Source organism: Atractosteus spatula, chromosome 15 (assembly GCF_055471065.1).
Source record: "Atractosteus spatula isolate fAtrSpa1 chromosome 15, fAtrSpa1.hap1, whole genome shotgun sequence".
Classification (NCBI taxonomy): domain Eukaryota; kingdom Metazoa; phylum Chordata; class Actinopteri; order Semionotiformes; family Lepisosteidae; genus Atractosteus; species Atractosteus spatula.
The window spans coordinates 4,823,935-4,851,649 of record NC_142720.1 but is presented as its reverse complement, the minus strand read 5'-3'; the positions used below and the strand labels follow the sequence as shown (position 1 = coordinate 4,851,649).

General features: G+C 45.8%; 1 protein-coding gene across 1 annotated transcript; it reads right to left on the bottom strand.

Annotated features, from left to right (window-relative positions):
- Positions 1-550: 550 nt before the first annotated feature.
- abcb10 (ATP binding cassette subfamily B member 10) lies at positions 551-27,653 on the bottom strand. The gene is made up of 27 exons (XM_088934181.1): positions 26,751-27,653; positions 25,938-26,138; positions 24,415-24,617; positions 23,459-23,593; positions 21,984-22,130; positions 21,422-21,557; positions 20,815-20,910; positions 19,753-19,962; positions 19,025-19,104; positions 17,880-18,060; positions 17,151-17,194; positions 16,691-16,725; positions 15,949-16,194; positions 14,382-14,394; positions 12,254-12,755; positions 9,568-9,768; positions 8,868-9,070; positions 7,118-7,252; positions 5,908-6,054; positions 5,476-5,611; positions 4,464-4,559; positions 3,181-3,390; positions 2,998-3,077; positions 2,068-2,248; positions 1,466-1,509; positions 1,287-1,321; positions 551-986 (listed from the first exon to the last, which is right to left on the bottom strand). Exons 1-27 carry the CDS (start codon positions 27,262-27,264, stop codon positions 731-733), a joined length of 4,467 nt encoding a protein of 1,488 aa, XP_088790307.1. The 5' UTR covers positions 27,265-27,653; the 3' UTR covers positions 551-730.
- Positions 27,654-27,715: the final 62 nt, after the last annotated feature.

Below are 27,715 nucleotides of genomic sequence, written 5' to 3'. Positions count from 1 at the left end.
TACACATAAAGTACAAAACGTTCCAAAAATAAAAATGAACAATATCATTACAGAACCATAACTATGGTACAAATGGCAATAAATACACAAAAGCTGTAAACAAATATCATTCCCTAATCAGGACAAAACCCTATATATACCATGATATCATGTTTGTTTCATTTACAGTTTGCTTATCTTTAATTTAGAAAATCAAAATACACATGCACATATTAAATGATAAACCTCACAGTTTCAGAACATGAGCTATGTAGTATCTTATCGCATGCCTTCGCAGTAGTAAAGATTGTGACACATTAAGAAACACAATAACACTCCAATACATCTTGTGCATTATGTGTGGCGGTTATTTTTAAAAGCCCACACCAGTTTTTTTAATTTAATTTATTGTCTTACCATGCAATATATCTAAAATTACAACCAATCCTTGATAGAAGAACTTCATGTTGGTGTACTGAAATTCAGCCTGCTAAACAGGAATGTTTGCCTGCCAAAACACTAAAATTCTTGAATGTTTCACAGGGAAAATTATTATTTGATGTAAAAATGGGTTCAGTATATTTTTAATTGACAATATTCTTCAGAACACAATATGGCATTTTCAAAGTTGAAGGGACTGCAGAACAGATAAAAAAACAATTAATTAAGTAAAAGAGCTGCAATCTGGGTTCCCTGTGATGAGAGCTTTGACCACACTGGCCACAGAAGCTCTCCTGCTCCTGCACTGACGCTACTCCACCACCACGTGCTTCTGGCTGTTCTGCAGGAACGCTTGCTTCTCCACGAGCTTCCTGAAGAGGCCCTGCCTGTTCGCCAGCAGCTCCTCGTGCCGCCCGCACTCCACCACGCGCTGCTGGTCCAGGACGGCCACCGCGTCGGCGTTCTGGATGGTGGACAGCCTGTGGGCGATGATCAGCACCGTGCGCCCCTGCATCAGCCGGTCCAGGGCCTCCTGCACCAGGAACTCATTCTCTGTGTCCAGAGCGCTGGGGGGGACAGGAATACAGGGCGCACACCGGGAAAGTCAGTACAGCCAAGGGTTTGAAGCATGATAATGGCAGGCAAAGATCCCCACTCACTAAGGATTGTACACTCTTTACAGCACTTCTACAACACACAGGGCATCGTCTGCAGTGCCTGCTGGGATTTAAAGTTAAACACCTTCAGAAAGATTCTTGTGACACTTATGATGCCAGTGCTTTAATTTCAAGCATTTATCATCAGATAAATGCTTAATAGGGCATCATGAAATATAAAATAATAGGAAACAGCATCAAACTGTGTACCTGGTGGCTTCATCCAGAAGAAGTATCTTTGGGTTCTGGAGAATAAAAACAAAGTTATTTATTGAAACAAATATTTTCCAGTTTAAATACATTTTTAATGCATAAGGTTTAGTATGTACTTTGTCTAAGTCTGTGCAGTCATGAACAAGGATATTGAAGCATAATATGCTATTAGATACCTTTAGCAGAGCCCGTGCAATAGCAATTCTCTGTTTCTGACCACCTGTTGGTAGAGAGAAATTAAATTACTTGCATGTTATTCTGGAATGGAGTCTGTTATGTTCCAATATTTACAGTTTAATAAACATAATCTGAAAGCAGATTTTGATTCTATTTCTTACATTTCATAGATTTCAAATGTAGGAGTTATCACACTAATGAAATATTTCCCTCCTTTAATGAAGCAGTGATGCTGAATACTCAGAGACTTCTCGGATGTTGCCCTCCAAAATTCATCTTAAAAGCAGCAGCCAGGAGAGCACTGCAGTCCCTTTGCCCCTGCAATCACTGCCAGTGATGTGTGAGTTCCAGATGTGAAGCAGTGTAATTAAAGCAAACTAACTAGGGTGAATCGCTGGCTCTGTGGCTAAGGATCTGCGCCTGGAAGGTTGCCGGTTCAAATCCCGCAGTCGGCAAAGGAATCCTACTCCTTTGGGCCCCTGAGCAAGCTTCTCTCTGGGATACGCGAAAAGACAAATTCCTAAATAAAATTGTATATGGCTAATAAAGTGTTCTTATAGAAGAAGGACCAGGCTGTGGTGGATCAGTTCGACCCTCTTGCCTGACAGAAGGACCCCCTTCTCCCCCACCATGGTGTCGTAGCCCCTGGGGAAGTGCTGCACGAAGCCGTGGGCGTTGGCGATCTGAGCGGCCCTGCGGATGTCCTGGGCGGAGACCCGGGAGGGGTCCGGCGCTCCGTACGCGATGTTCTCCGCGATGGAGCCGGAGAAAAGCACGGGCTCCTGGACACAGGGAGGACACACAGGACAAGATCGCGAGGAAGCTGTCACGCCCTCACCCAACCAGATCCCCACACAGAAGGACACTCATGCTAATTACACTCCAGCCCCGAGCTCTTCTTCACACCGTTCCTATCAATAAACCGTGACACTCCACCTATCCACATACCTTCCTGCTCTCACAGTATTTAAACCCTCTGCATCTTTGTATTGGTCGCCCCCTTGGAGCTCCTACCTCGCCGGTTTGACTAAATCTTCTGCGCCCTGTTGGATACGAACTACGGAAGTCGCCCTTGACCACGTCTCTCGCCTAGCCCTCTCCTGGATCGGAAGCTTCTGGGTCCTCTCCCTGTGACTCCTGACCACTGTGGTACCACACTGGGTTCGTCCTCCTGGTTGGTCAGCTGATCAGAAGCCCGAACCAGAGAGCAAAGGCGCCGACGCGTCAAGACCGGCATCAGGCTATGTTGTACAAAATACAACTCGGGGCCATGTTAATAACAATTAAAAATAGGAGAAGAGCGCCTGGAAAACGTTTTTCATTATTTTTTTCATGTGAAGAAGACCTGAAGAAGACTCCACGGCCGAAACGTTGTGTTCGTTTTCTTTTCCTTTCAGCACAGAATAAACCTTCGCCTGTTCATTTGCATGCCTGCGACAGGCATACTTTTCCAGACCTGTGATTGATCTGAATCTAGAATTCATAAAGAAAGCACCCAATCCAAGGTGTGCAGGGAATGCTGCTGTCATACCTGGCTGACAGTCCCAATAAAGCTCCTCAGCCACTGGGGGTTCAGGTCACGTAAGTCATACCCATCCACAGCAAGCGAACCTGCAGCATGGGAAAGGCTCTTAAAATGAAGCATCAACCTGCTTTCCGTCGCTGTCTAGCAAAGGTAACCAAACGGTGGACTATTCCTGGGCCTAGGGCTCACCGGAATCCGGATCGTAGAGTCTTAACAGCAGCGACACCAGAGTCGATTTCCCCGAGCCGCTGGGGCCCACGACCGCCATCACCGAGCCGGCGGGCACAGACAGGCTGAGGCCGCGGAAGATGGGCGCGTCCCTGCGGGTCGGGTACGAGAACGTCACGTCGCGGAACTCCAGCTCCCCCTTCAGCTGCTCCGGCCTCAGCGCCATTCCTTCTGCGGTTCACAGGAAGAGGCAGCAACAGAACAGAGAAACAAAATATTTTGGGCTTTTTTAAGGCAGAAACACTGTATCTCCTTCCGCACAGCTCAGCGCAGTGACTCTGTGTCAGAGTGGGTCAGATTCTGGGTTGACATGTGGTCAGCTCAGAGCTGGTGGGAAAACTTTGTAGAAAGTGTGCTCTTCTCCAATATAGTTATACATGTTGATGGGCAATGTTACTTTTAAAACCTAATGCAAGCAGCCATGTCACCCTGCAATTCACAACCGGGAACACACTGAAGCTCAGCAGGTGTGAGCCCGGTCAGTACCTGGATGGAAGACACCTGTGAAAAACTAAGGTTGCTCCTGGAAGAGGTGTTAGTGGGGCCAGCAGGAGGCGCTGACCCTGCAGTCCGTGTGGGTCCTAATGCCCCAGTATAGTGACGGGGACACTATACTGTAAACAGGCGCCGTCCTTCGGATGAGACATAAAACCGATCCTGACTCTCTGTGGTCATTAAAAATCCCAGGGCGTTTCTTGAAAAGAGTAGGGGTGTAACCCCGGCGTCCTGGCCAAATTTCCCCCTGGCCTTTACCAGTCATGGCCTCCTAATAATCCCCATCTCTGAACTGGCTTCATTACTCTATTCTTCTCCCCACTGAGAGCTGGTGTGTGGGGAGTATACTGGAGCATCATCCAGGTGGGGCTGCCCTTTACCTGTAAAGCACTTTGAGTGGAGTGTCCAGAAAAGCACTATATAAGTGTAAGGAATAATAATAATTATTATTATACAGTAAGGGCACACATTTCTAATGTAAGGGGTTCTTCTCATGTAATGAGAAGAAATTAGGGAAAATACTTTTAAGAGGTAAAGTTTTACTTCATATAGTAATTATATGCAGAATGTGGATGGCAGTATGTGATTCCTTTTTAAAAGGTTTTCTCCAGTTTGTTCATTCAGAATGTAATCCCTCAAACAAGCAGCTTACAGCTGTAATGCACTACTTTCGCAACAATGTCTGCCTATGAAGAGGCATGTAATTACATACAAAGTGGGCATCAATGTCAATAGAAAACCAGACTGACCACTGAGAGGAAACTCAGGCTTCCTGTCCAACAGCTCCCACAGTCGCACCCCAGCTCCAAAGCCCTTCATCAAGCCAGAGTAAAAGGAGCTAAAACCTGTGCAAACAGGGGAAACCAAGTTACTGTACTGCATAACTCAGCCACAAGTTAGAATGGTCCTTCATAACTGTACTGCAATGAAATGTATTGCATTTGTAAGCTGCCTTGGATGAAAGCCGTGCAAGTAAATAAATGATATGTCAAAGATGACAGATAAAACTGAGCTCTTACGAGCTATTACTATTTCACATGCTGTACAAGCTCAAAGAATTTTGGAATAAAACTCAAAATAGTCATTTTGAATTAATGGTATTAATATTATTACATACAATAGCAGTTCCATCCTCTTTCAGTAACTGGGTTATCCTTAGAGCACCACAGCAAGCTGGAGTCTGACCTGACAAGTGCAAGACAGGACAACAACAGGCTCCTGCTTGCTTCCCCTATTTTCTTCTGTGATACCGTTGCAAATCATAGACATTATCTTGAGAGCAGGAATAGAGGCCGAACCATAAAAGGCCTTGGAGCACAGAACACATTCTAGGCGTTGTCTGAAAGGACAGGGAATCCAGTTCGTATCCTAAGTGCTCCTTAGTGTTCCAAATGGAAGGACATTCTCTGTTGGGTAAGAGTGCCTGTCTACAATTCAAAGAGTGTCAAGAATTCAAGAGCTGACAAAAGACAACAGGGCACTGGATATCTACGTGGACAAGCAGGAATTACTTGTTGTTGGCATGGATCCACAGAAGGACATCACAGGCCCAAAAACAGTTGCCACTGGGCAGAGAGCTCCTTGAAAAGAGAGGACGATCTACAAAACCTGGAGATGTACGTGCCCACCATGAAGTACATAGAGAATGTCATTCCCCAGTGGGACTCCTGAGAGAAGAGAGGACGCTCTTTGCCAACTAACTGGCTGACTCTTTTTCCTGAGGATGCAATTCCACGGTCTTATGATCCCTTGGTCTCGTACCAGAGATGCTCACACCAACCCAGAAGGTGTACAGAAGGAAGGACGAGATCTGTCCAATGGTCATGTCCTCACTGCCCATCAGCAACCCGCCCTTGTAGAGCACAGCAAGCATGGAAAGATTCATGCTCAGGCCTACCTGCAAGAAAGAAGGGCAGCACTGAGCAGCCTTTCTCATTGAGCCTGTTTCCTTCATTTCTGTCCGATTCTATGTCGCTAGCGCATGCAGGAAGGAGGAGTCTTTTTGAGAGCTTGAGGTTTAAGAAACCACTTCCCAGAAAAGATAAACATCAAAGCACATGACCCAAGCCCTGCTCCACTCCTGACAGTTTGCAAGGCCTCTAAATCGTGTCCGCAACAGGGCATCGACCAACTGCTTTCTCTGTTGTCACTGCACATTATGTGTTCATGGTTCCCCTGCACTTAATAACTCACTGTTCCAAAGAAGCCAGCTTCAAGCAACGCCTCCCTCTTGGCCAGCTGGAGGATGTAGTCCACTTTCTTCACATATTTCTCCACCTCCATCGACTCTTTCCCAAATGCGCGCACTGTTCTGACATTGCCAATCCGCTCTTCAGCCAGCTGCAGACCAGAGAGAATGGGAGATTGTTTCAAAGAGAGCACTCAGATGAGTCATTTTAATACTGTCAGTATTCATTGGGTTCATATTTGAACATGTAAGCCTTCTCTGCAGATTGAAAGCTCACCCCAGCAGGGTGGGAGTGTTGCCATGGGCACCTATTGATCTCTTCTTTTCAATTCCTGGAAGCAAAGAGGCAAAAGGTATGAACTTTATGGGCTAATAATAATAATAATTTATAATAATTGCTTACACTTATATAGCGCTTTTCTTGACACTCCACTCAAAGCGCTTTACAGGTAATAGGGATCCCCACCACCACCACCAGTGTGCAGCCCCACCTGGATGATGCGACGGCAGCCATAGTGCGCCAGAACGCTCCCCACACACCAGCTCTCAGTGGGGAGGAGAGCAGAGTGATGAAGCCAGTTCAGAGATGGGGATTATTAGGAGGCCATGATTGGTAAGGGCCAATGGGAAATTTGGCCAGGACACCAGGGTTACACCCCTACTCTTTTCGAGAAACACCCTGGGATTTTTAATGACCACAGAGAGTCAGGACGTCGGTTTTACATCTCATCCAAAGGACAGCGCCTTTTTACAGTATAGTGTCCCCGTCACTATACTGGGGCATTAGGACCCACATAGACTGCAGGGTGAGCGCCCCCTGCTGGCTCCACTAACCCCTTCCAGCAGCAACCTTAGTTTTTCCCAGGAGGTCTCCCATCCAGGTACTGGATGGGGGGAAGTGGGCTGCCAGTTGTGAGTTGCAGGGTGATATGGCTGCTAGCTGAATAGCCAGGTTCTTACACTAGAGTTGCAAGGCTTGAGCTAGTGGTCGAGTTACTTACTGTATGCAGCTTTCAGGTTATTCCACAATCTCACCTTTCATTGTAGATCACTCATCAATTTTTATTTATTGAAATAAAATCAGAATCTTATTGATTTCTGATAAATACAATATTAATTCACAAGACAGTTTGTAGTTGTAGATGCAACTATTTTTTTTTAACAAAGCCGCTAGTGAAGTAGTAGCGGTGCTACATTCTGATGAGCCTCAGTCACCTGAGTGGACTCAGCCAGTGCGTCCTGTGTGCGCTTGGACAGAGAGCGCAGGTACCGCCCATAGACCACAGCCAGGACAGCCAGCGGTGGTACAATCATTAAGACAAACGCTGCCAGTTTCGGTGACATATAGAACTAATGAGGAGAGGGAAACAGAAGATACAAAACAACCATCAACCCGCACAACCCTCCATCACAAAAAAATACTGCATATACTACACATTGATTTGCATGTACTGTACACTATTGAAACGTGAACATGATGTTACGTGTTGTGTAAGATAAGAAATATAAGGGAGAAATATAAGAAGGATTACAAACAGTGGAGGCCAGTGGGCTTGTTTGGCAGTTAGTAGCTAAACCATCAGAAGTTCTTATTCAGCTGTTTCTTGAAAGAAACCGAACAGCTTTAGGTCACAGCTTTAACAGCATGGCTGGGTAGCTTCTTCTATACTCCCACATTCCTTTGGGTAAAGGAACGCCTGCTCTTCTCCTGTTTAAATGTGCTTTGCTTTGTTTCTTCTCAAGTGGCATCAGGTAAGCCACACCTGTAAATTCCTCAACATGCAATTGCCACAGCACAACTACAAAACAAAATGCCTGAAAGTACGTGCGTTTGGACTCTGGTGAGACAATAGAAAATCTCGCCATAGGGCAGCCTTGGGAATGCCCCAGACTTCCCCTGGTCAAGCTCTTTCACTTTCGTGCTGGAGATGTTACAAAACAAACAAGGCAGGGAGGCAGCAGAGCAGAAACAAGGCTGGTTTTGGTCACCTTGTGCGTGATCTTTGATTGTCCTTCTTCCTTAAATAAAATAAATACCCGACACGCTTTTGTTTGAGATATTTTTAAATATTTATAAGATGTATTATATCATTCCTGATCTGTTGAGACTTTCATTAGTCTGCCTCTGCGCAGTCACCTATTATCACTAAAAGCTAAAATCTCCTTGTCAGATTTGAGTTGATTTCCTGCTTCAGATACTGTATGAAAACGCTCTTGACAATGGCTGTCCCTAATTCTGAGAGGCCACAGTTGTTGTTTTTAGTGCAATTAGAGCATCAGCTATTAGGAAAGGGCAAAATATTTAGAAGCCAAAACATGCTGAATAGAGTACGACTAAGAAAATACGCATCGTGTGAAAGTTAACTTACCGTGCAGCAGCAGATCCCCACCCTAGACTTGGAGGGAAAATGTCTTCTGGTTTTTGCTAAGCATCAATCACTAATTGACTTCAGTTTGCTATTTGAAGTATATTTGTAAAATTCTCTTGTAAGGTGAATTGGGATTTGTAATCGTTATCAATTCTCTATAAATTTCTTAGTTTTAGAACGGCCTTCTTTCAGGCCCTCATTCCTGAAACATAACCAACTGGAGCTGTGCAGAAGGAAAAACTGCTCATCGGTTCCTCTAAAACCAAAATTAGGAATCACTTCTATACTGTAGTTTCCTACTGTAGTTTGCTTTAACGCCTGTACTGTAGGATTTAGTTTTTGGTGTGAAGGATGCAGACATTGTGTCAAAAAGAACATCCTCAGGAATTCCCTTTGATAAGGTGTATAGGATGAAAAACAAGAATGCACTAACAACGGTATTGAAGCAACATGGGTAATATGTCCGTGGCATTAAAAGGCTAATTCAAAGTATAGAGGAGAAACAACTGAAATGGATTTACAAGCAGCAATGGGTCATTTCAATAGATGATTCAAAGAAAGGCATAGCCATACAGCAGGCCTGGTCAGCACTTTACCATCATCCCGACTCCAGCTGTGGCCTGAGCCACAGCACGGAGCCCGTCCGAGAGGTTGTCTGTGATCGAGTGCCCGATGACCACGGTGTCCGCGGAGAGCCGGTTGATGAGCTCGCCGGTGCGCGTCTTGTCGAAGAAGCCCACCTCCTGCCTCAGGATGGAGTTAAAAAGGGATCCTCGTAGGTTTCGCACAATCTGTTGCCCTGAAAGAATTATGACCAAAGAGTTCCAAGTTTTTATCATTGCAACAGCAAACAAAAAGCAGCGAGAGACGAATTTTAAACCTAGGGCTATTCGATCATTTCAGTTTCCACTGCACAGTTCATATAGAAAGGGATGTTCAACCTGGTGTCCAGACTAAATTCTGCATTTGCACAATCTGCCCTCTCTACTCCGTCTGATCTGCTGTGTAAGGGGTCTGCAGGTGCAGAATGGCTGCTGTGTGTCACATAGGTGGGGCTGTACTGCAGAGTGGTACTGTATGTGAATTGGGTCCCTCCTGTGTATGAAGCACTTTGGGATCCCTTAGGGTGAATATAAATGTAAATGCAATGAATTATTATCTACATGATCATTTAGAATTAGTAGCTTACATACGACAGTTATTTCCACCACTTTTAAGGATCGCTAAAGGTCACTCAACCCAAAGACAGAGCAGGAAAACGGTTGCACTCTGCAGCCTCTCATGAAAAGAGCGTACCTGCGCGGTCGATGAGGTAGAGACGGGCAGTATTGGCCGCGGCGCCGCAGAGGAACACGCCTGAGAGCACGGCGCACAGACCCGTCAGAGACGCGCCCAGCTCCTGAGCAGGACTGGAATTGATGGTGTCAACCACTCTGCCCAGGAAGAAGGGAGCCGACATGGTCACCGTGCTGGAAATCACCAGGAAGCCCAGGGCCGCTGAGGAGAGATGGATACAATCTACAACTCCGGAAGGGCAAACCAGGACTTTTTAAAGGGGAACTGCAAGGCTGTTTTTATTTTTTCGGGGGTTAGAAAGAATCAGCATTGATGGGTGTATTTCAAACCACGGTGAAAGTAAAATGTACACAGTAAGGTGTAAAACCTCCAATTTACATCAGAGAATAGATTAACTTTCCAGGTATGCGCAGTGTCATAATCTGCACTTCAGAATGAGGCAACAAAACTTCCAGTGAGGTGAAAGGGCCCTAATGCATTGTAAACAAGCAGGCTTGTGAATATATCTCTTTAATACTTACAGGGGATATAAAACGTCTACACACCCTTATTGAAATTGTAGGTTTTTGTGATGTAAAGCCAGAAATCAAGGTAAATCATGTCAGACATTTTTCCATCTTTAATGTGACCTTGCAACCAACAAAATTTAAGAGAAAAACAAATAGAGAATTATTAGGATAAAATAATTGAAATTGAAACCTACAACACCCTGGATGCAAGTAAATTTTGCGATGCCATCAATTAATTTCTTTTGCTACCTAAACTTTTTAGAGAAATTGGGACTGCAGTTCTCCTTTGAAGCTTATTACATTTTTATTATTGCAATCACAAATAAAAACCAATGGACGATTTGATCACTTAAGTTTCCACGGCACAGTTTATAAGGGAAGAGGTGTTAAAAACAGGTGTTAAAACTGATCATATGGATGGGGAACAGCTTGGTTTAGCAAAAGCATGTTTTTGCAGATCTCGACAGCCACGTTCCCTGCTAAACCCATCCTGGAGCTCATGACAGCTCTTTCTGCTCTGAAACATTCGAACAGACCTCAGTGTTCATCATCCAGACAGGTGGATGTTAACCTGCGTGGATCCAGCCTGCCACACCTCCGTCACTGCCTGGAGACCAGCTGCAGGGTCTTCAGCAGGGGGAACACCATTCGTCGATGATTCGCTCCCAGTACGCCAGTACATCTCCCTGCCACCCCCGCAGCTGGCCTCTTTCTAATTAGGGGTTTTTGGCCACCAGTTCCCATCTCTTCTCCTCAGCCTTCGGCAGAAGCTTCTTTTTTTCCATGTGGACTTTAAAATCCTCATGCTCACCTATAAGGCTCTGCATGGCTTGACACCTCAGTAGCTGTCTGAACTGTTATCATCCTACACCCCTCCTCACAACCTTTGCTCTTCTAATTCTGCTCTCCTAACTCTCCCTCAAGTCCGTCTACATTGTATGGGTGGCAGGGCCTTCTCCTGTTATGCCCCTAAGCTCTAGAACTCTATCCCTAAGGATATCAGAGAGTCACCCTCTCTAAACTCCTTCACATCCAGACTCAAAACCCTCTTCTTTAGAAGAGCCTTTACTGAACTAATTCCATTCTTTACCCCTCTGCTCCTATTTTACTTAGTACCACCATCCACAGTCTCCTCTGTGTATTGTAATTGTGTTTTATCTTGTGTATTCTTTTTATTTATTGTTGTTGTCATCCTGTAAAGCGCTTTGAGAAGCCACCTTTAAGAGCCACCTTTATAAAATAAAGTTTATTATATTATTATTTTTTCCTTGGCTAAATCCTTTGCTGCTCTTTTCAGTGTTAAGCCAGCCACTCCCACACCCTCAAGGAGGCATAACCCTCCAGATCTAATACTTTCTGTGATACCAGCCTGGCTGCAAACTGCGGCTAAAGCAAACTGTACATCTCCATGGAAGATAATCCAGGTACATTGCTGTGGGCTTTGCCAGAAAATATATCAAGAAGCGATGTGGAAAAAAACATTTCCGGAGGATTCAGATGTGGTTCACCAAGGCTGTGAAACAGGTCTTTAAAAACAGCCTGTATCTGGCCTCACTGTATCTGAGACTGATGAGAGCTGTAAAGCTGAAATACATTTTAGATGAATGCAGGGCAACTTGTAGAAATAACAGTCCTTTCTGGGGTTCATGCAGCTTCACATATGAGCAGACTGAGTGTGATGAGTAATACAATGTGAAAACAAACACTGAAGAAGAGTATTATTTTGCCAAAACAGCAGAAACGGTAAAACAAAGAGCAGCTGGAGCTCTATTTACAACAACTAGTCAGGAAAAAAAGGGAAGCGCTGTTGTGTTTCCTTATTTAGACGTCATTAGGGGGTTTTCACTTTCTAAAACGTTTTTCTACAAACCAGGGGTCTAAAAACATCATAACTGTCAGGCTCATTTTTAGAATGATAAATCTAGGAAAAGTGTTTTCCTAGCTCATAATTTCACTTGTTTGCTAACACCGCTCCTCCTAAGTTGACTCAAATACACACATATCATAAACAGTACATTCTGTGTTTTCTGTGGTGTGTATTGTGAAGGCTCCCCTAAACTCTTTAACCCAGGACAGTTCTTTCTTCCTAAATAAGGTCCTAATGAAAGTTAAGGTGAGAGAGAGCACTTTCCGGACACGTTTCTGTAGCACTATCCTATTAATGACAGGTGACCCACCTGTCAGACGCCAGCGCTCTGGGTGAGCCAGCTGAAGAAGCCTTTTTGCGTCATCAAACAGATACCGGCTGGACTTGTGCCCTTTTCCCTCGCTGTCCAAGCCGTGCTCACTCGCTTCTTCCCTCGGAGGAGAAGTGCTGTAACTGTGAAACCCGCCTGAGGAGGCGAGGGGATTTCTTCCCGGAGCTGTCGGCGAGGTGAAGGACCCGTTGCTGGATGCAACAGAAGCGCTCGGTCTATTGAAGCGTTTTGAGGGCGGTGGGTCCACGGGAGCCATGAGTCTATGTCTTATTGCCTTCAAAAGGAAAAAGGTTTTCGCATCGCTTAGCCTTCTGCTCCCATGGCCTCCGAACCGGGACAATCCCCGAGTCTTCTCCAAGGTCGCACTCTGTCCAGCGCCCAGACACCTCGTCCGCTGCAGCGCCTGCACTGGCAGGCTTGTCGTCCTGGGTCTGAAACCGCACGCAAGAATCCAGGAGTTCATTGTTACGAACCTCTGGGACTAATAATAAAAAGATGAATTCAAACGATCACAAAGATAAAATCTCCAAATTCCGAAAGCGAGAGTTCTCCGAGAGCATCTAGATTTTCACAGGGATGAAGACAGCTGTTGAGCTCATTGTAGACTTATTTTTAAAGACTAAACCCAGTACAGTATCGTAAGATTTACAAACCTTCCCCACCCCGGATAATCCCCTGCACTGCTGTCTGTATCTAGTTTTCAGTGCGTGTCCTTGTGGTCCACACTCGGCTACGCGCTCCCTCACTAGTGTCAAAAATGAAACCATAACAACACTTTTATTATCGTTTTTTTTTTGTCTCTTAGTGGTTATGTTATACTGACGGAACACCGCCTCATTAGGTACCCTAGCCTGGTAAAATATAGTATGGATCGATTCCATTGACTTTCAAAATTGAAAATTGTAGGAAATATATATATATATTTCAAATATCCGGGTGCGATTAAGAACACGATGTATAAACATAACAGCATACATTTTTACGTAAGACGTGGTATATATGTCACGAAATTACTCAACACCAGTCGGTACTTATGTTAGAACTTCAATTATCTCAAATTTTACTATGGTACAGTACTATTGGTCACGCTGAGGACCTCCTAGGCTTCCAAAGATCTGTACCCACTTGCATCATAAATCACTGATCTCTATCCGTGTTCGTACTCTGCCCTGTCAATTTCCAGTGCGTCACTCACTATCGACCTTCTTCTATACAATCAGGGGAAAAGCGACATTTCCCAGAAAGAAATACTTCTGGGATACGCGCTTCACACCGGCAGCAAGCTATTATGTTGAGCTACCCGGGTGCTTGATTTTACTTGTCTCATGGAGAGTCTTTTGCTGTTATTTTTAAAATAAAATACGTTTGATAAACTAATCCAGGTAACAAAATGTTCTCCAAATGTACAGTACACTGTACTTATGTGACATTAAATGAAAGATAATAGCTGCATTTATACCCAGAAGAATACAGAAAAACACATGTGGTGGGAGATTTAGCATAGTGGTTCCATATAACAGGACTGGTAGACAACTTTCTGTCAGACAGCAGAAATTACACAGTTGAGATTCCGCAATATTTTAAATTATGATGTAACGGACCCAAAAATGAAAGTAAGAAAGATCTGACAACAAATCCAAATTACCATGATTAAAATAAAAAGATTTAAGATTTTAAGTCTAAAACACAATTCACATTTTTCTAGATGAAAAATGATAAAGAAATGCTATTCACGGTCTGCAACATTCAAAAAAGGCACAACAAATGAGACTCCGTCTGCCTCAGTAGAATACAGCGAGACCCCTGGACAGAATTAAGAGGCAATCCCTATGGTTTACAGAAAGAAAGTTACTGGGATGATAGTGATGCTGTAGATAGAAAGAACATCTAGGAAGGGATATTTTGTACACATTGAATTTGACTCATCCAGCCATTTCTGGAAACAAGACTCTGTTTTGCCTTCAATAACATGGCTGGGTGGCTTGCTGCATACTCCCAGAAGCTTTTATGTAACTCGGACAAGTGCTCGACGATGTCTGTATACACATTTTAGACCTCTCAAGCCCTGCACAGATCAGCTCATCAGCCTCTGCTTATGACGTGCAACGTCCTCCTCGGCTCTGCTTAAGAGTAAACAAGTGTTACAGTTAAACTGCTATAACACCCGATAGAAACAGCTATAAGCCATCTCCTTCGCAAAAGCAGCTTCGGACTTGAGCAAATGACGTCCGTGCACGTTCCCTTTTCATCATTTCTTGCTTTACACCCTTTAGGTCCATCTGCCTTTATCTAGCAGCTGGGAAATGACTCCTACAGCACACCAGGGAGTCCTGCAGCCTCTTAAGGGAAGGTTTGAAATGCTTCTCCACATGAGAAACAGAAACTTTTCCCCGTGAGAAATGTGTGCCCGAACGTGGGTCTCTTTAACCCAGTGATCCACCCTCCTGGTCCTGGAGAGGCTCTTTTTCAGTTTTCAAAATACACTTACCTGTTTTTTTTTTCCAGTAAAAACAACGGACTTGAACATACTGTACATGTACAGTAATATCACAACTCAAGAACTTTATGCCCAAAACATATTTATCAGCACTGTAATTAGATGGTAGCCAGCTACAATGTATTAAAATCTCGTTTCTATGCTTTCTGAGAGTTATTTTCACATTATTATAATAAGATATCAAGTGTATAGGCGATTGCTCTATTATTTCCGTCCACAACATTACAAAAATACCTTTAAAAAACAATGCTCAGGAAACGTGTACCTTTACAAACAAATAATCACTGTTGTTTTACATGACTTTTGTGATTGAGAGTTTTAACCTTACTGGCCATCCCTAACTTTGAAATCCTGCATTACAAGCCTCCACTGTACGAACATAAAACACAGTGCATTGTCATTATTATTCACTTTGTGTAAAAAAATATTTTGCACAACATTTTCCCAAAATTGAAAGTAAAAAAAAAGACCAAGCTGTTACAGATAAAATCCCCTGCTTTTGAGTAGCGTGTCAAGTTACAAATCAAAACTTCAAATCTACCCCCCCCCAATCACAAACTACAATCCCAGTAGTTTAAGGTGGCATTTTGGGTGCAAGAGGACTGGTTATTCCACCCAACGGAAAACCACCCCTGTGCTGGCTGACATTTTGACTTGATACACACCAAGTTGCCGCCCACACTTTATTATTTAGCTCTTTGAAACGACTGTTTCTGTTGAAAAGCACCTCACAATTTTAAGATGGCATTGCTATAAAACGACACCCAACAAGTGAAACATTCCTGCAACATTTTGTGAAAATGCATGATCTTCCCGAGTCCAAAATAATTTGGTATAAGAGACCAAATGATGTCCACTGGAGCAGACACCCACTCCAGGGCAGAATAAGGTTAATGTTTGGTCACAGGGTGTAACCACTGTGCTGTCTTGAGAGCTCTGTCATTCTGCCAAGGCTAGTTTTGTAGTGATAGTAGTTTTGTAGATAGTGAAGTTGGTTTTAATCTCTCAACTGTCCAGGACGAATGGCTGACCTGGTATGGGGGTTTAGTTTACAGAAGAGCAGAGCAGAGCAGTTAAAAATGTGAACCACAGTGACAAAGGCACCAGCCAGAGTCCCTGTGAGTTTTGCTGGCGCAGGTCACTGGGCGCCCTGAGTCTGGTAATGCACTACTCGCACTGCACGTGCTTCTGGCTGTTCTGCAGGAACGCCTGCTTCTCCACGAGCTTCCTGAAGAGGCCCTGCCTGTTCGCCAGCAGCTCCTCGTGCCTCCCGCACTCCACCACGCGCTGCTGGTCCAGGACGGCCACCGCGTCGGCGTTCTGGATGGTGGACAGCCTGTGGGCGATGATCAGCACCGTGCGCCCCTGCATCAGCCGGTCCAGGGCCTCCTGCACGAGGAACTCATTCTCTGCGTCCAGAGCGCTGGGGGGACAGGAATACAGGGCGCACACCGGGAAAGTCAGTACAGCCAAGGGTTTGAAGCATGATAATGGCAGGCAAAGATCCCCACTCACTAAGGATTGTACACTCTTTACAGCACTTCTACAACACACAGGGCATCGTCTGCGGTGCCCGCTGGGACTCTTAAATGATCATTCTGAAAGATCACTGAAACACTGATTACAGAAACACTGTAAAACTTCAATTCTTCAAGGGGCAGGGTTCAGGTCTCGTAATGTGAAGGTTGTGGGCTCAAATCCAGGGTAAAACACTGCTGTTTTTCCCCTGAGCGAGGTACATTCTACAGAAGTGTCAGATGAATAAATTAATGAAATCCTCTTCTTATAGATAAAACAGGTATAGAATGACTAAGGAACTGAGCTCACAGACCTCGCATTGCAATATATCGCAATATATCATCGAGGAAAACAAATCTTTTATTAAATAGCACAATCAAATCAAATCTTTAAAATCGTACCTGGTGGCTTCATCAAGTAGAAGTATCTTGGGGTTCTGGGGAATGAAAAAATTAGATAAATAAATGAGATGCCCCTTCCCAGAGTTATTCACAAAACAATCATTTTTGTATTTTTTTAAATAACTCTGACACCATATATAGGCTAGTTTTGCTTTTTTCTCTGTGGTAACTGGATAAAAAGAAGGACAATATGCAGTTTAGGGAAAGCTCCAAATATATACTGAAGCTAAAATATGTTATCAAAACAGTATATATTTCATCTCTATGTAAACGTGCTGGTGATATGAGCTATTGTGCAATTAGACATATGGTGAGGTGCAAAATAATAAAAACTAATCGACAAAAATCAGACGTTATTAACATATTCAGAGAAAGGTACTATGGACGTAACATTCACTCTCGCTAAACTGGAGACTTCATGGTTATGGAAAAACAAAACAGTTTAGTATTAAAACAATACCTTGAGCACAGCTCGGGCAATTGCAATTCTTTGTTTCTGACCACCTGTTTCAAGTTAAAAAAAAACACATTCAATTAGATCTGATGACATGCTTTCCCAAACAGATCCTGTGCTTTCTCAATTGATTTGCACTGAACATCAGCACTCTCTGATAAATGGGATATGAAGGCAGCTTTCAAAGATGAATACAGTCTTTTAATACAGTCAAAGATTAAGAGTCATACATTAATACAGACTTGTGAGGGTGATGCCAATTCTTATCCGACGTGTCTTGGGTCACACCGTTATTCGTAGAGGCCAATTAAAACGCATGAATCTCGCTGGTGGCTACTTTTTGCACTTCAGCTCTAGCGAAAGAGTAAAATTGTGCCAAACCTCCCCCTAGTGGCTACGTTTTGTTTGCGATTCAAAAAAAAGTGACAGCCCAGGTCTTTTTAAAGATCTGTCTTAAACTCTCCCCCTGGGGATGAATAAAGTATTTTGAATTGAACTGGATTTTTAAACAGATTATATAGAACAGCCACTGATTTTCATGTGGTCAGACACTCTAGCAAATGTGTTCAGTGCATAAACATTATAAAGAAAAGGCCGGACTCTGCTGTACTTTTTCTTTTATTGCTGTTATTAACAGATGTTCTTGAATAGGCTTGGGAGGCACGAATGGACATATGTGTGAAAGCTGCTCGTCGTTCTCTGTTGACAAAAGCTCTCCCTGGAGGCCACCCTCACCTGACAGAAGGACCCCCTTCTCCCCCACCACGGTGTCGTAGCCCCTGGGGAAGTGCTGCACGAAGCCGTGGGCGTTGGCGATCTGGGCGGCCCTGTGGATGTCCTGGGCGGAGACCCGGGAGGGGTCCGGCGCTCCGTACGCGATGTTCTCCGCGATGGAGCCGGAGAAGAGCACGGGCTCCTGGACACAGGGAGGACACACGGGACAAGATCGCGAGGAAGCCCGAACCAGAGAGCAAAGGCACCGGCGCAACACGGGACTAAAGTCCTTCTGAGTCTTTAAGAAGATCCACGTGTGAGAAGCAGCGTATACATAACGCACAGCAGTGAGGAAAGGGGAGCAGAAGGAGACATGTCAAGATGGCCACACGTCTATCATAGCACACACACCACTGTCAGCCAGCTGATCGCAAGTAACAGTGCTACTTTCCAGCAGCCATATCACCCTGCAACTCACAAGTGGCAGCCCACTGAAGCTCGGCAGGTGTGAGCCTGGTCAGTACCTGGATGAGAGACCTTCTGGGAAAAACTAAGGTTGCTGCTGGAAGAGGTGTTAGTGGGGCCAGCAGGGGGCGCTCACCCTGCGGTCTATGTGGGTCCTGATGCCCCAGTATAATAACGGGGACACTATACTGTAAACAGGCGCTGTCCTTCAGATGAGACGTAAAACCGAGGTCCTGACTCTCTGTGGTCATTAAAAATCCCAGGGCGTTTCTCGAAAAGAGTAGAGGTGTAACCCCAGTGTCCTGGCCAAATTTCCCTTTGGCCCTTACCAATCATGGCCTCCTAATAATCCCCATCTCTGAACTGGCTTCATTACTCTGCTCTCCTCCATACTGATAGCTGGTGTGTGGGGAGTATACTGGCGCACTATGGCTGCCGTCACATCACCCAGGTGGGGCTGCACATTGGTGGTGGTGGAGGGGAGTCCCCATTACCTGTAAAGCGCTTTGAGTGGAGTGTCCAGAAAAGCGCTATATAAGTGTAAGCAATTATTATTAATTATTATTATTATTAGCAGTGCTACTTTCAATCTTCATGGTGGAGATGGCGTAATCACAATAACGTGCTCATGCAACCAACAAAAAGAACCTTGGAATAAAAAAAAAGATGGATCTGTAGCTGATGCTTTACTGGGGACTCACCTGGCTCACAGTCCCAATGTTGCTCCGTAGGCAGTATGGATTCAGATCCCGAATATCATAACCATCGACAGCAATTACACCTGTAGGACAGACGGATCCATCAGATTTCCTATCAGATCTGCGAGCACGGTAAAACGATACTGCTCCATGTACAGTACAGCAGCAAGTCATTTTTGATAAAAATTGAATTCCAATTCTAAATTCTTCAGCTTTGGAATTTCGCGAACGACATAATACTCAATCTACTTTCTTAATTGCAATTAAGAATATGCAATTTGTCCATCCGTTGTGAGGACGCCACTTCTCCAGTCGAGGGTCGTGATGAATAGAAGCTCTGGGAGATATTGCAGGCGACCATGCTCAGACAGGAGGGGTCAGCAGTCGACAGGGGAAGGGACAGTTCAGAGCAGATCCAGACCCAGAGATAACCCGTGCAAACAAGAGTGTACGAGGCTCCAGACACACAGGCGTGTGAGATCAGAATCGAACCGAGGACTCTGAGGCTTTGAGGCAGTTGCAATAACAGCCACAATGCCATGTCTCCCTGCATGCATCCAAACTTGGTTTCAATTCACACGTCAATGTTGTCTGATTGGGTACGAGTTGGTACGAGTATGTGAAATTAAACAACAAACAGATCACTGACAAAAATCACCAAATAATAATTCCAATTAAAAAAAAACCAAGAAGGAAAGAGGCCTGCTCAATTTCCTGGGCCTAGGGCTCACCGGAATCCGGATCGTAGAGTCTTAACAGCAGCGACACCAGAGTCGATTTCCCCGAGCCGCTGGGGCCCACGACCGCCATCACCGAGCCGGCGGGCACAGACAGGCTGAGGCCGCGGAAGATGGGCGCGTCCTTGCGGGTCGGGTACGAGAACGTCACGTCGCGGAACTCCAGCTCCCCCTTCAGCTGCTCCGGCCTCAGCGCCATTCCTTCTGCGGTTGAAAAAGAAAGAAATAACCCATAATTCCCTGAATTTACACAATTTAATCTCGAGGGATTATAGCTTTACATAAATCAAGGGAATGGCTTCGCCCAGCAGCGAAGTACAGCACCCAGCTGGGCGATACACAGCAGCCCCTCTGCACAGCCGATCGATCAGGGAGAGAACTGACAGACTGAGCCACCAACTGATTTACAGGGGAACCTCAGGAAGGCCAGACCCAGATCTGAATAGAGCCAGGACTCTGGGGTAACACCTCTAATGTTACAACAGCACCCTGGGATCTTCAAGGACCACATATCTCCAGTCACTGTACTAATGCAGTGGATTGGGAATATAGCCCAGGGGAAGAGCGCCCCCTATTGGTTCACCATCACCACTTGCAGCAGCGACCCAGTTTCCCTCGGAGGTCTCCCATCCCAGGGCTGCTGGAAACATAACGTGTTGCACTCTTTCTTTTTAATTATTGAGAACTCGGCACAGAAATGAAAAGCAGTGGGTTAAAAAGAAGGTGAACCGAGGTAATTTAGTGAACAGGGGCTGTTGTGTCCAATATGAGGCTTTACATTTACATCCGAAGGGCTATACATGAGAATCACGAGTCGGTAACCAGTCAAAAAGACGGAACTACGATATCTGATAACCACCGAATGATGTCAGGGGCTGAAAGCAGCCATGCAATAATTCCCCAACATGGAAAGGACCTCACCCAGACGACACCCTTCCAACCAAGTGTGCATGTGTCATTCTTTTCTTTAGACTTCATGTCAGAACGGGATGCTCTCTATATTGAGCTACACAATTAAGAATGAAGAACAGGTGCCTGACAGACTCGGGGGCTCACCATTGAGAGGAAACTCAGGCTTCCTGTCCAACAGCTCCCACAGTCGCACCCCAGCTCCAAAGCCCTTCATCAGCTCGGAGTAAAAGGAGCTTAGACCTGTGAAACCAAGAGCATCCTTTCAGCGACGAACCGCGCCAGTCGCTGGTTATCCATCCCGAGATGTCCCTGCTTGATCCACCTCCCCCAATAGCAATGCACGTTTAAGGTTCTGCTTCACACAACAAGCTCAGAGCTTTCAACATAATTTTGACAATTTATGCAAAATGACTGTTAAAAGGAAAAGAGAGAAATTTTGTCTGGGACAAACAGAAAATCCTCTTCACAAATTTGCCAAGCAGAAGACACATTAACAACATCACTGAGGTTCGGGACTTTGTTTTCTGTGTCTACTTGGGTGGAGGCTGCCAGCAAACACCAAAAAGTGCACAGTCGGCTTTAGTTTGAAAGGCCTGCTACGCTTGGCTCAAAGACGCAAAACCATCAACCTGTCACGTTTTTTTGTTTGTCCTGATTAAAATAGGAAGGACATGATCACCGAGCAGAGAATGGGACTCTGATTCGCTGGAGGGGATAATCTGTACAGGCAAGTCAAATCCAAGGCTCCTACCTGAAATGCTCACCCCTACCCAGAAGGCATACATGAGGAAGGAGGAGAGCTCTCCAACAGTCATGTGCTCACTGGCCATCAGCAAGCCCCCCTTGTAGAGCACAGAGAGCACGATCAGGTTCCCACTCAGCCCCGTCTGCAAGGAACACGAGCGGCACTCAGATCTCCGGTGAAGTTGGCGTTTTGGAGAGAGGTTTGAAAGATATAGAGGTACAGGCCAACCAGGGGCTGACGAGAGCACTGACACTCAGCAGGTCAGTGTGATTTGTACAGAAGCCTCCGAGGCCGCTCCCTGCTAGATGCCACTCACAGCTGCTAGAGGAAAGTCTTCCTCCAGAGCCCGACGCGAGCCAAGTCAGAATTTCTCCAGCAGCTGCACGTGACATCAGACAGACAGCGAGTGGCCCGGAGTGAGAGACGACACCCTCCCGAGTCCTGGCCACAGCTCGGATTAATTCATTCTCAACACTGACTCTCCTGCGAGCAACGGGCAACGCTTAGCCGACTGGGCACGCCCTCCTTCTCGGATCAGCATCTCACGGCCGCCGGCGTTCATACTCACAGCCCCGAAGAAGCCAGCCCGGACCACGGCCTCCTTCCTGGCCAGCTGGAGGACATAGTTGATTTTTTCCACGTATTTGTCCACTTCCACAAACTCTTTCCCAAACGCTCGCACCGTTCTTAAATTGCCGATCCGCTCTTCGGCGAGCTGCAGAGACAGGGCGACGAAGGGTTTATTGGAAAAACAGGCTCTCGCCAGAGCGGCCATTTCAACTCTCCTGTTATTCAGGAGATGGATCTTGCAACAGATACACAGTGCTACGCGTTTTTGGCGTTTATTTTTGTCTCATGACGTCCCTTTAAAACCTGCGTTTGTCCGATTTTATCCCCCAGTTAAAAACGCTTAAGCGGCTCATTAGGAAACAAGGCCTGTGCACCTTTTCACTGAACATCCCAACCTAGGTTTCACCTCATTCGTCCCTCAAAAACAATTATCTGACAGCGTTCTGTTCGACAACTGAGCTATTTAAATAATTCACATTAATGATGATACAAATACATCTTCACTCTCAGAGAGCAATCAGTAAGTTTCACTTCTCCAGTCATGGCCTCCTTATAATCCCCATCTATGAATTGGCTTCATCACTCTGCTCTCCTCCCCACTGAGAGCCGATGTGTAGGGAGTGTACTGATGCACTATGGCTGCCGTCGCATCATCCAGGTGGGGCTGCAACACTGGTGGTGGTGGAGGGGATCCCCATTACCTGTAAAGCGCTTTGAGTGGAGTGTCCATAAAAACCGCTATATAAGTATAAGCAATTATTATTATTCACTACATTGAGATGTAGTGCAGGAACAAGAAGTGTTTATGGCCTTTTAAAGGGAAGTACATCGATGTTAAACCGCAAAAACGTGGAACACTGCTCATACTGTTCTTGAAAACCTCAAGCATTTCATCCTGATCGAAGGGCCGTGGCAACGCGCTGGGAGGCCAGTTTTCCTCCCCTGACCCCTGGCACGTGTGCTCGTCCAAAGGCACGAGGGCCCTACTGAAACAGCTCCAGTGAAAGCCTGAGAACTGAGACAAAGTTTCCTCCCCTAGGATATTAAAGTATTTCTGGATTTCCAAGGTGGTATTCAAGAATCAGGCACAAAGAGCTACCGACTTGGAGAAACATTACTCATCTCCTGAACTCACAATACCGTACTCTGGTCAGGACTCCTTGGGGAGGAGAGGGAAAGCCTTTCTCATGAGCTAGAGAATGACCAAACAACGACGCCTGTGCAACTGATGCACATCTTGTGACCTCCTTAGCCTCACAGAGCAGGAGGACAGCAGACCGTTAGGACAGGGTAGCTGGGAGATGCACAGTGTCTCTGGGGATTGACCAAAGACTCATCTCGCCTGTTAAAACAGCCTGTGGATTTCTTCCCTCTACCTGAACAAGGGGGTTCACAATACAGCACAGGACTGGTGCAACGCTGTGAACAGAGCCCGATCAGGCGGGTGAGATGTACCCAATGTGCCGCCGTTACCTGAGTGGCATCAGCAAGCGAGTCCTGCGTGCGCTGCGACAGAGAGCGCAGGTACCGCCCGTAGACGACGGCCAGCGCAGCCAGCGGGGGTATGATCATCAGCACAAATGCTGCCAGGCTGGGCGACACAAAGAACTGATGCAGGAGAGAAAAAGAATAAAGAAAATATTGAAGAACAGCCCGTGAGAAATTACTACTGCATATAAACAAACCGTTACATTTCAAGAGTCATCAGTAATCAAATGTTCGTATATTTGGAAATCATGTGAAATAATTACAATTTTGAAAAATGTGAAATGATCAATTATGCTCTGAGGTGTAAAATATCAAACAGACATGCATTATCCATGGTCATGAACAGGATCCTCCAACACTTACTCCCTAGAGAATTAAATGAACTCTCTTTTGAGTCAGAGTTAAGACCTCTGCAGATTACCGATTCTCAAATCTAACGTCTGCTTGCAATCTTGTGGATTACTGACTCTCGGATTTTGAGTCTGTATGTAATCTTGCAGATTAGTGGCTCTCAGATCTAGAGACTGCATATAATCGTGCAGTTTACTGACTCTTAAATCTAGAGTCTGCATGCAATCGTGCAGATTACTGACTCTCAAATCTAGAGTCTGCATCTAATCGTGCAGATTACTGACTCTCAAATCTAGAGTCTGCATCTAATCGTGCAGATTACTGACTATCAAATCTAGAGTCTGCATCTAATCGTGCAGTTTACCGACTCTCAAATCTAGAGTCTGCATGCAATCGTGCAGATTACTGACTCTCAAATCTAGAGTCTGCATCTAATCGTGCAGATTACTGACTCTCAAATCTAGAGTCTGCATCTAATCGTGCAGATTACTGACTTTCAAATCTAGAGTCTGCACCCCAACAGAGACTTGCACTCAGGCGAGCAGTTTTAGAGAAAGCCGCCTATCACGCAGGCCTGGTCAGCACTTTACCATCATGCCGACCCCGGCTGTGGCCTGAGCCACAGCGCGGAGGCCGTCCGAGAGGTTGTCGGTGACGGCCCGCCCGATGAGGGCGGTGTCCGCAGAGAGGCGGTTAATGAGCTCGCCGGTGCGCGTCTTGTCGAAGAAGCCCACCTCCTGCCTCAAAATTGAGGAAAAAAGGGATTCTCGTAAATTTCTCACAATCTGCTGTCCTGAAAGAATTATCACAGACAAAATATTTCACTTTCATCTTTTTGTCACTGCAAAGGGCAAACACACACTTATTGCAACAAAAGCCCAACAACAACAACTGGGTGAGAGAGAAATTTGCACAAAATGGTTCAGAAAATCGTTGCAGAGCCCTAATCTGCAAGAGATAATGCAGATTTAGACATCTCCATCGCCCCAGTCCAGCATGTTTTATACAATTGGTCACCATTTTCTAATCTAAAGCAGCGATCTTCACCTCCAGGTTTTGTAGATAACTCACAAAGATCTGAAGACAATGGCAGTGTGAACCAATTAAATGAGCAATTGATTCAAAAACAGTCATGAAGTGTCCACAGTGGAATGAGATCTTCTAGACATGAAAATCTCTCCCAGGACCGGGAGTAAATATTAGTGATTTAAAGGCATGGAAAAAACTGCAGGAGACTCATTTAACACACCAATTTTCAGATCATTAGGAAGACAAACCTTCAGGCCTACACTGCTCTTAATCAAACAAATTCCTTGCTTAATCAATAACTTAGAAGCGTTTCCAATCTTTAGACGTGATTAGGTTTACATACTTGTTGGGTGATTTAGACACGCAAGATGACTTATAAAAGCTGCAGGATTGGGGCTGATCAGTTTTGCAAAGCAACTCCCCCAGCCCAAAAAAGCTTCTGAAGTGACCGATCCAAAACATAAAACTTCACATTTCTGGGCTTAAGACATAAATACATTGGACTTGGCATCCATGTGCAAGAAGCTTGTACTGTTAGCAGACATCTTGACTCAGTGTGCAATAAAGGCTCTATTTTGTTCTACTGGGAACGTAGGTTACACATGAAATAAAGCCTTCAAAAGTCAAAAGAGAATTCATGTGAGGATTTATTCAAAATCCTTAGGCTATACTGAGATTAACTCACTACATTGGTTTTCTTAACAGATGTGTAATGTCATCTGTATGTTTTCTGTATACCAGCTCAATCTGCTGTACTTCTGAGTACCTTCTTTTAACCAGAATGGGACATACCCAGAGTTAACACCTTTTCCTGCATTACAGTAAATCAACACAAAAAGTTGGGAACTGACACCAGTCTTCAAGGATTTAAATTTAAGGGTTAGCAAAAAAAAACAGGTGTTCTTTTTTACTCATATATTTTGTAACATTTGGAGTTAGAAAACATTTGGGGTTTGTGTCTTCCCAAAAAAAATGGGAGGAGAAGAATGAACACGACAAAAAGGTTTAGGAATACGCTCACAAACCAAGACCCCCGACAGGATCGAGGTACGTGCAGAGCGGAACGCCCTGCCCGGGCCGGTACCTGAGGTTTGCATGAGGTAGACCCGAGCCGCATTGGCCGCGGCCCCGCAGAGGAACACCCCGGAGAGCACGGCGCACAGGGCGGTCAGAGACGCGCCCAGCTCCTGGGCCGGGCTGGCGTAGATCGTGTCGATCACTCTGCCCAGGAAGAAGGGAGCCGACATGGTCACCGTGCTGGAAACCGCCAGGAACCCCATGGCCGCTGAAGGGGGGGAGAGAGAGAGACTATCAGGACGGTTCCAAACCCTCTTCCAGCTGCCTGTCCAGCTGTTCCGACAGGGCACCTCAAGCCAAGTAATCTCACAGCACCGGGGCATTATTAACTATTTTAACTACCATTCAATTGTTAACCCTTCCCCTGCCCCCCATTACTGCCTTATCTTCCCTGCTGGGCAAACTATGGTCGCCCCTCTGTGAGAAATGTCGAGACAGGAAAAGAAAAAAAAATAAAACCTTTGCATTTTCTATAAAAATAAGGTGAAGGCATTTTTGTCACGTCATTATTTTCAGAGACTAGGACTATTTAGTCTAGAGACGTTTTTACCTCGTCGCCCGGGGACGTCATTTATCCATTTCTGCTCCCTAGATGAATTAACACCCAGCAGTGGGTTTTCTAATATACCCTCTCGAGTTCATTCACATACTGTACATACAGTACAGAACGCTGACCAACCACTTCATTTGAAAAGTCCGCCACGCTAGGTGAACCGCAGCTCACGGCAGTATCCCAGCGGACATGGGAAGTAGGGCTAAAGCACCCCGGCGATTAACCCCAACACGGTCAACGGCGAATCGGGCACTAGGACCCCCATACCAGCCAGGCGCCATCGCTCTGGGTAAGCCAGCTGTAACAGCCGTCTCCCGTCCTCTGCAAGCTGCCGGTCGCGCTTCTCGTCGGGCACCGCGGCCGCCACATCGGCCTTCCCGTCCGTGTGCACTACGGGGGCAGCCGCCTCCGGCTTGGGAGCAGGCGAGCCGCTGTAGCTCTTTGACCTCCCGGGATTTCTCCAGGGGCTCCGGGGGGAGGCCCCCCACAGGTGACCGCACAGAGGAGGGGAGGCGGCGCGGCTGATCAGGGAGGACAGCGGCCGGGCTGCGGGTCCAGGGAGCGCTGATCCGCCGCCGACGAGCCTGCCCAGGCGTCCGCTGGCCGCATGTCCTGCGCTTCCTCGGGCTTGACACCAGCCCAGCCGCCATGTGCCGTCGGTAGCCGAACACCTAAATGGGGCGGCAGCGATGTACCTCGTCCCTGGCAACATCACTCGGGTTCTGATCGCCAGGTCCATTACACCACGTTTATATCCCCGAGTCAAAATCCGGGCGCTCATATTTATTTTTTTACGGACTGCGAATGGATTTCATTAAAAACAGCGATCATCCAACGCGCATACGGCACACCTTCATGCTACGAGAAAGAAATTGCCCTGGCTTCAGTTCCCCCTTCTCTCCGCGGCTGTGAAGTTACGTTTCATTGTAACTTTTTGTCAGTTGCTCCAGCGCCTATCTGTCGCGGTGTCACAGCCCGACTCTTATCACGATCGCTGCAGCTCCTCGCCTCACCGTCCTGTGCTCCTCGATATCGACAGCGTCTGCATTACAATCGCCTTAAAACACATGGATGCGCACAAGGGGCGATACCTCCCTACGACAGAGTACGCCTTTACACAGAGCTTCTTAAAGTTAAAGGTCACCCCTACTACCACCTGACTGCCTCTCGCATACATGAGGCGTTTGATCGCTACTTCTTACCACTGGCCGAAACAAAAATAACAAAAAGTC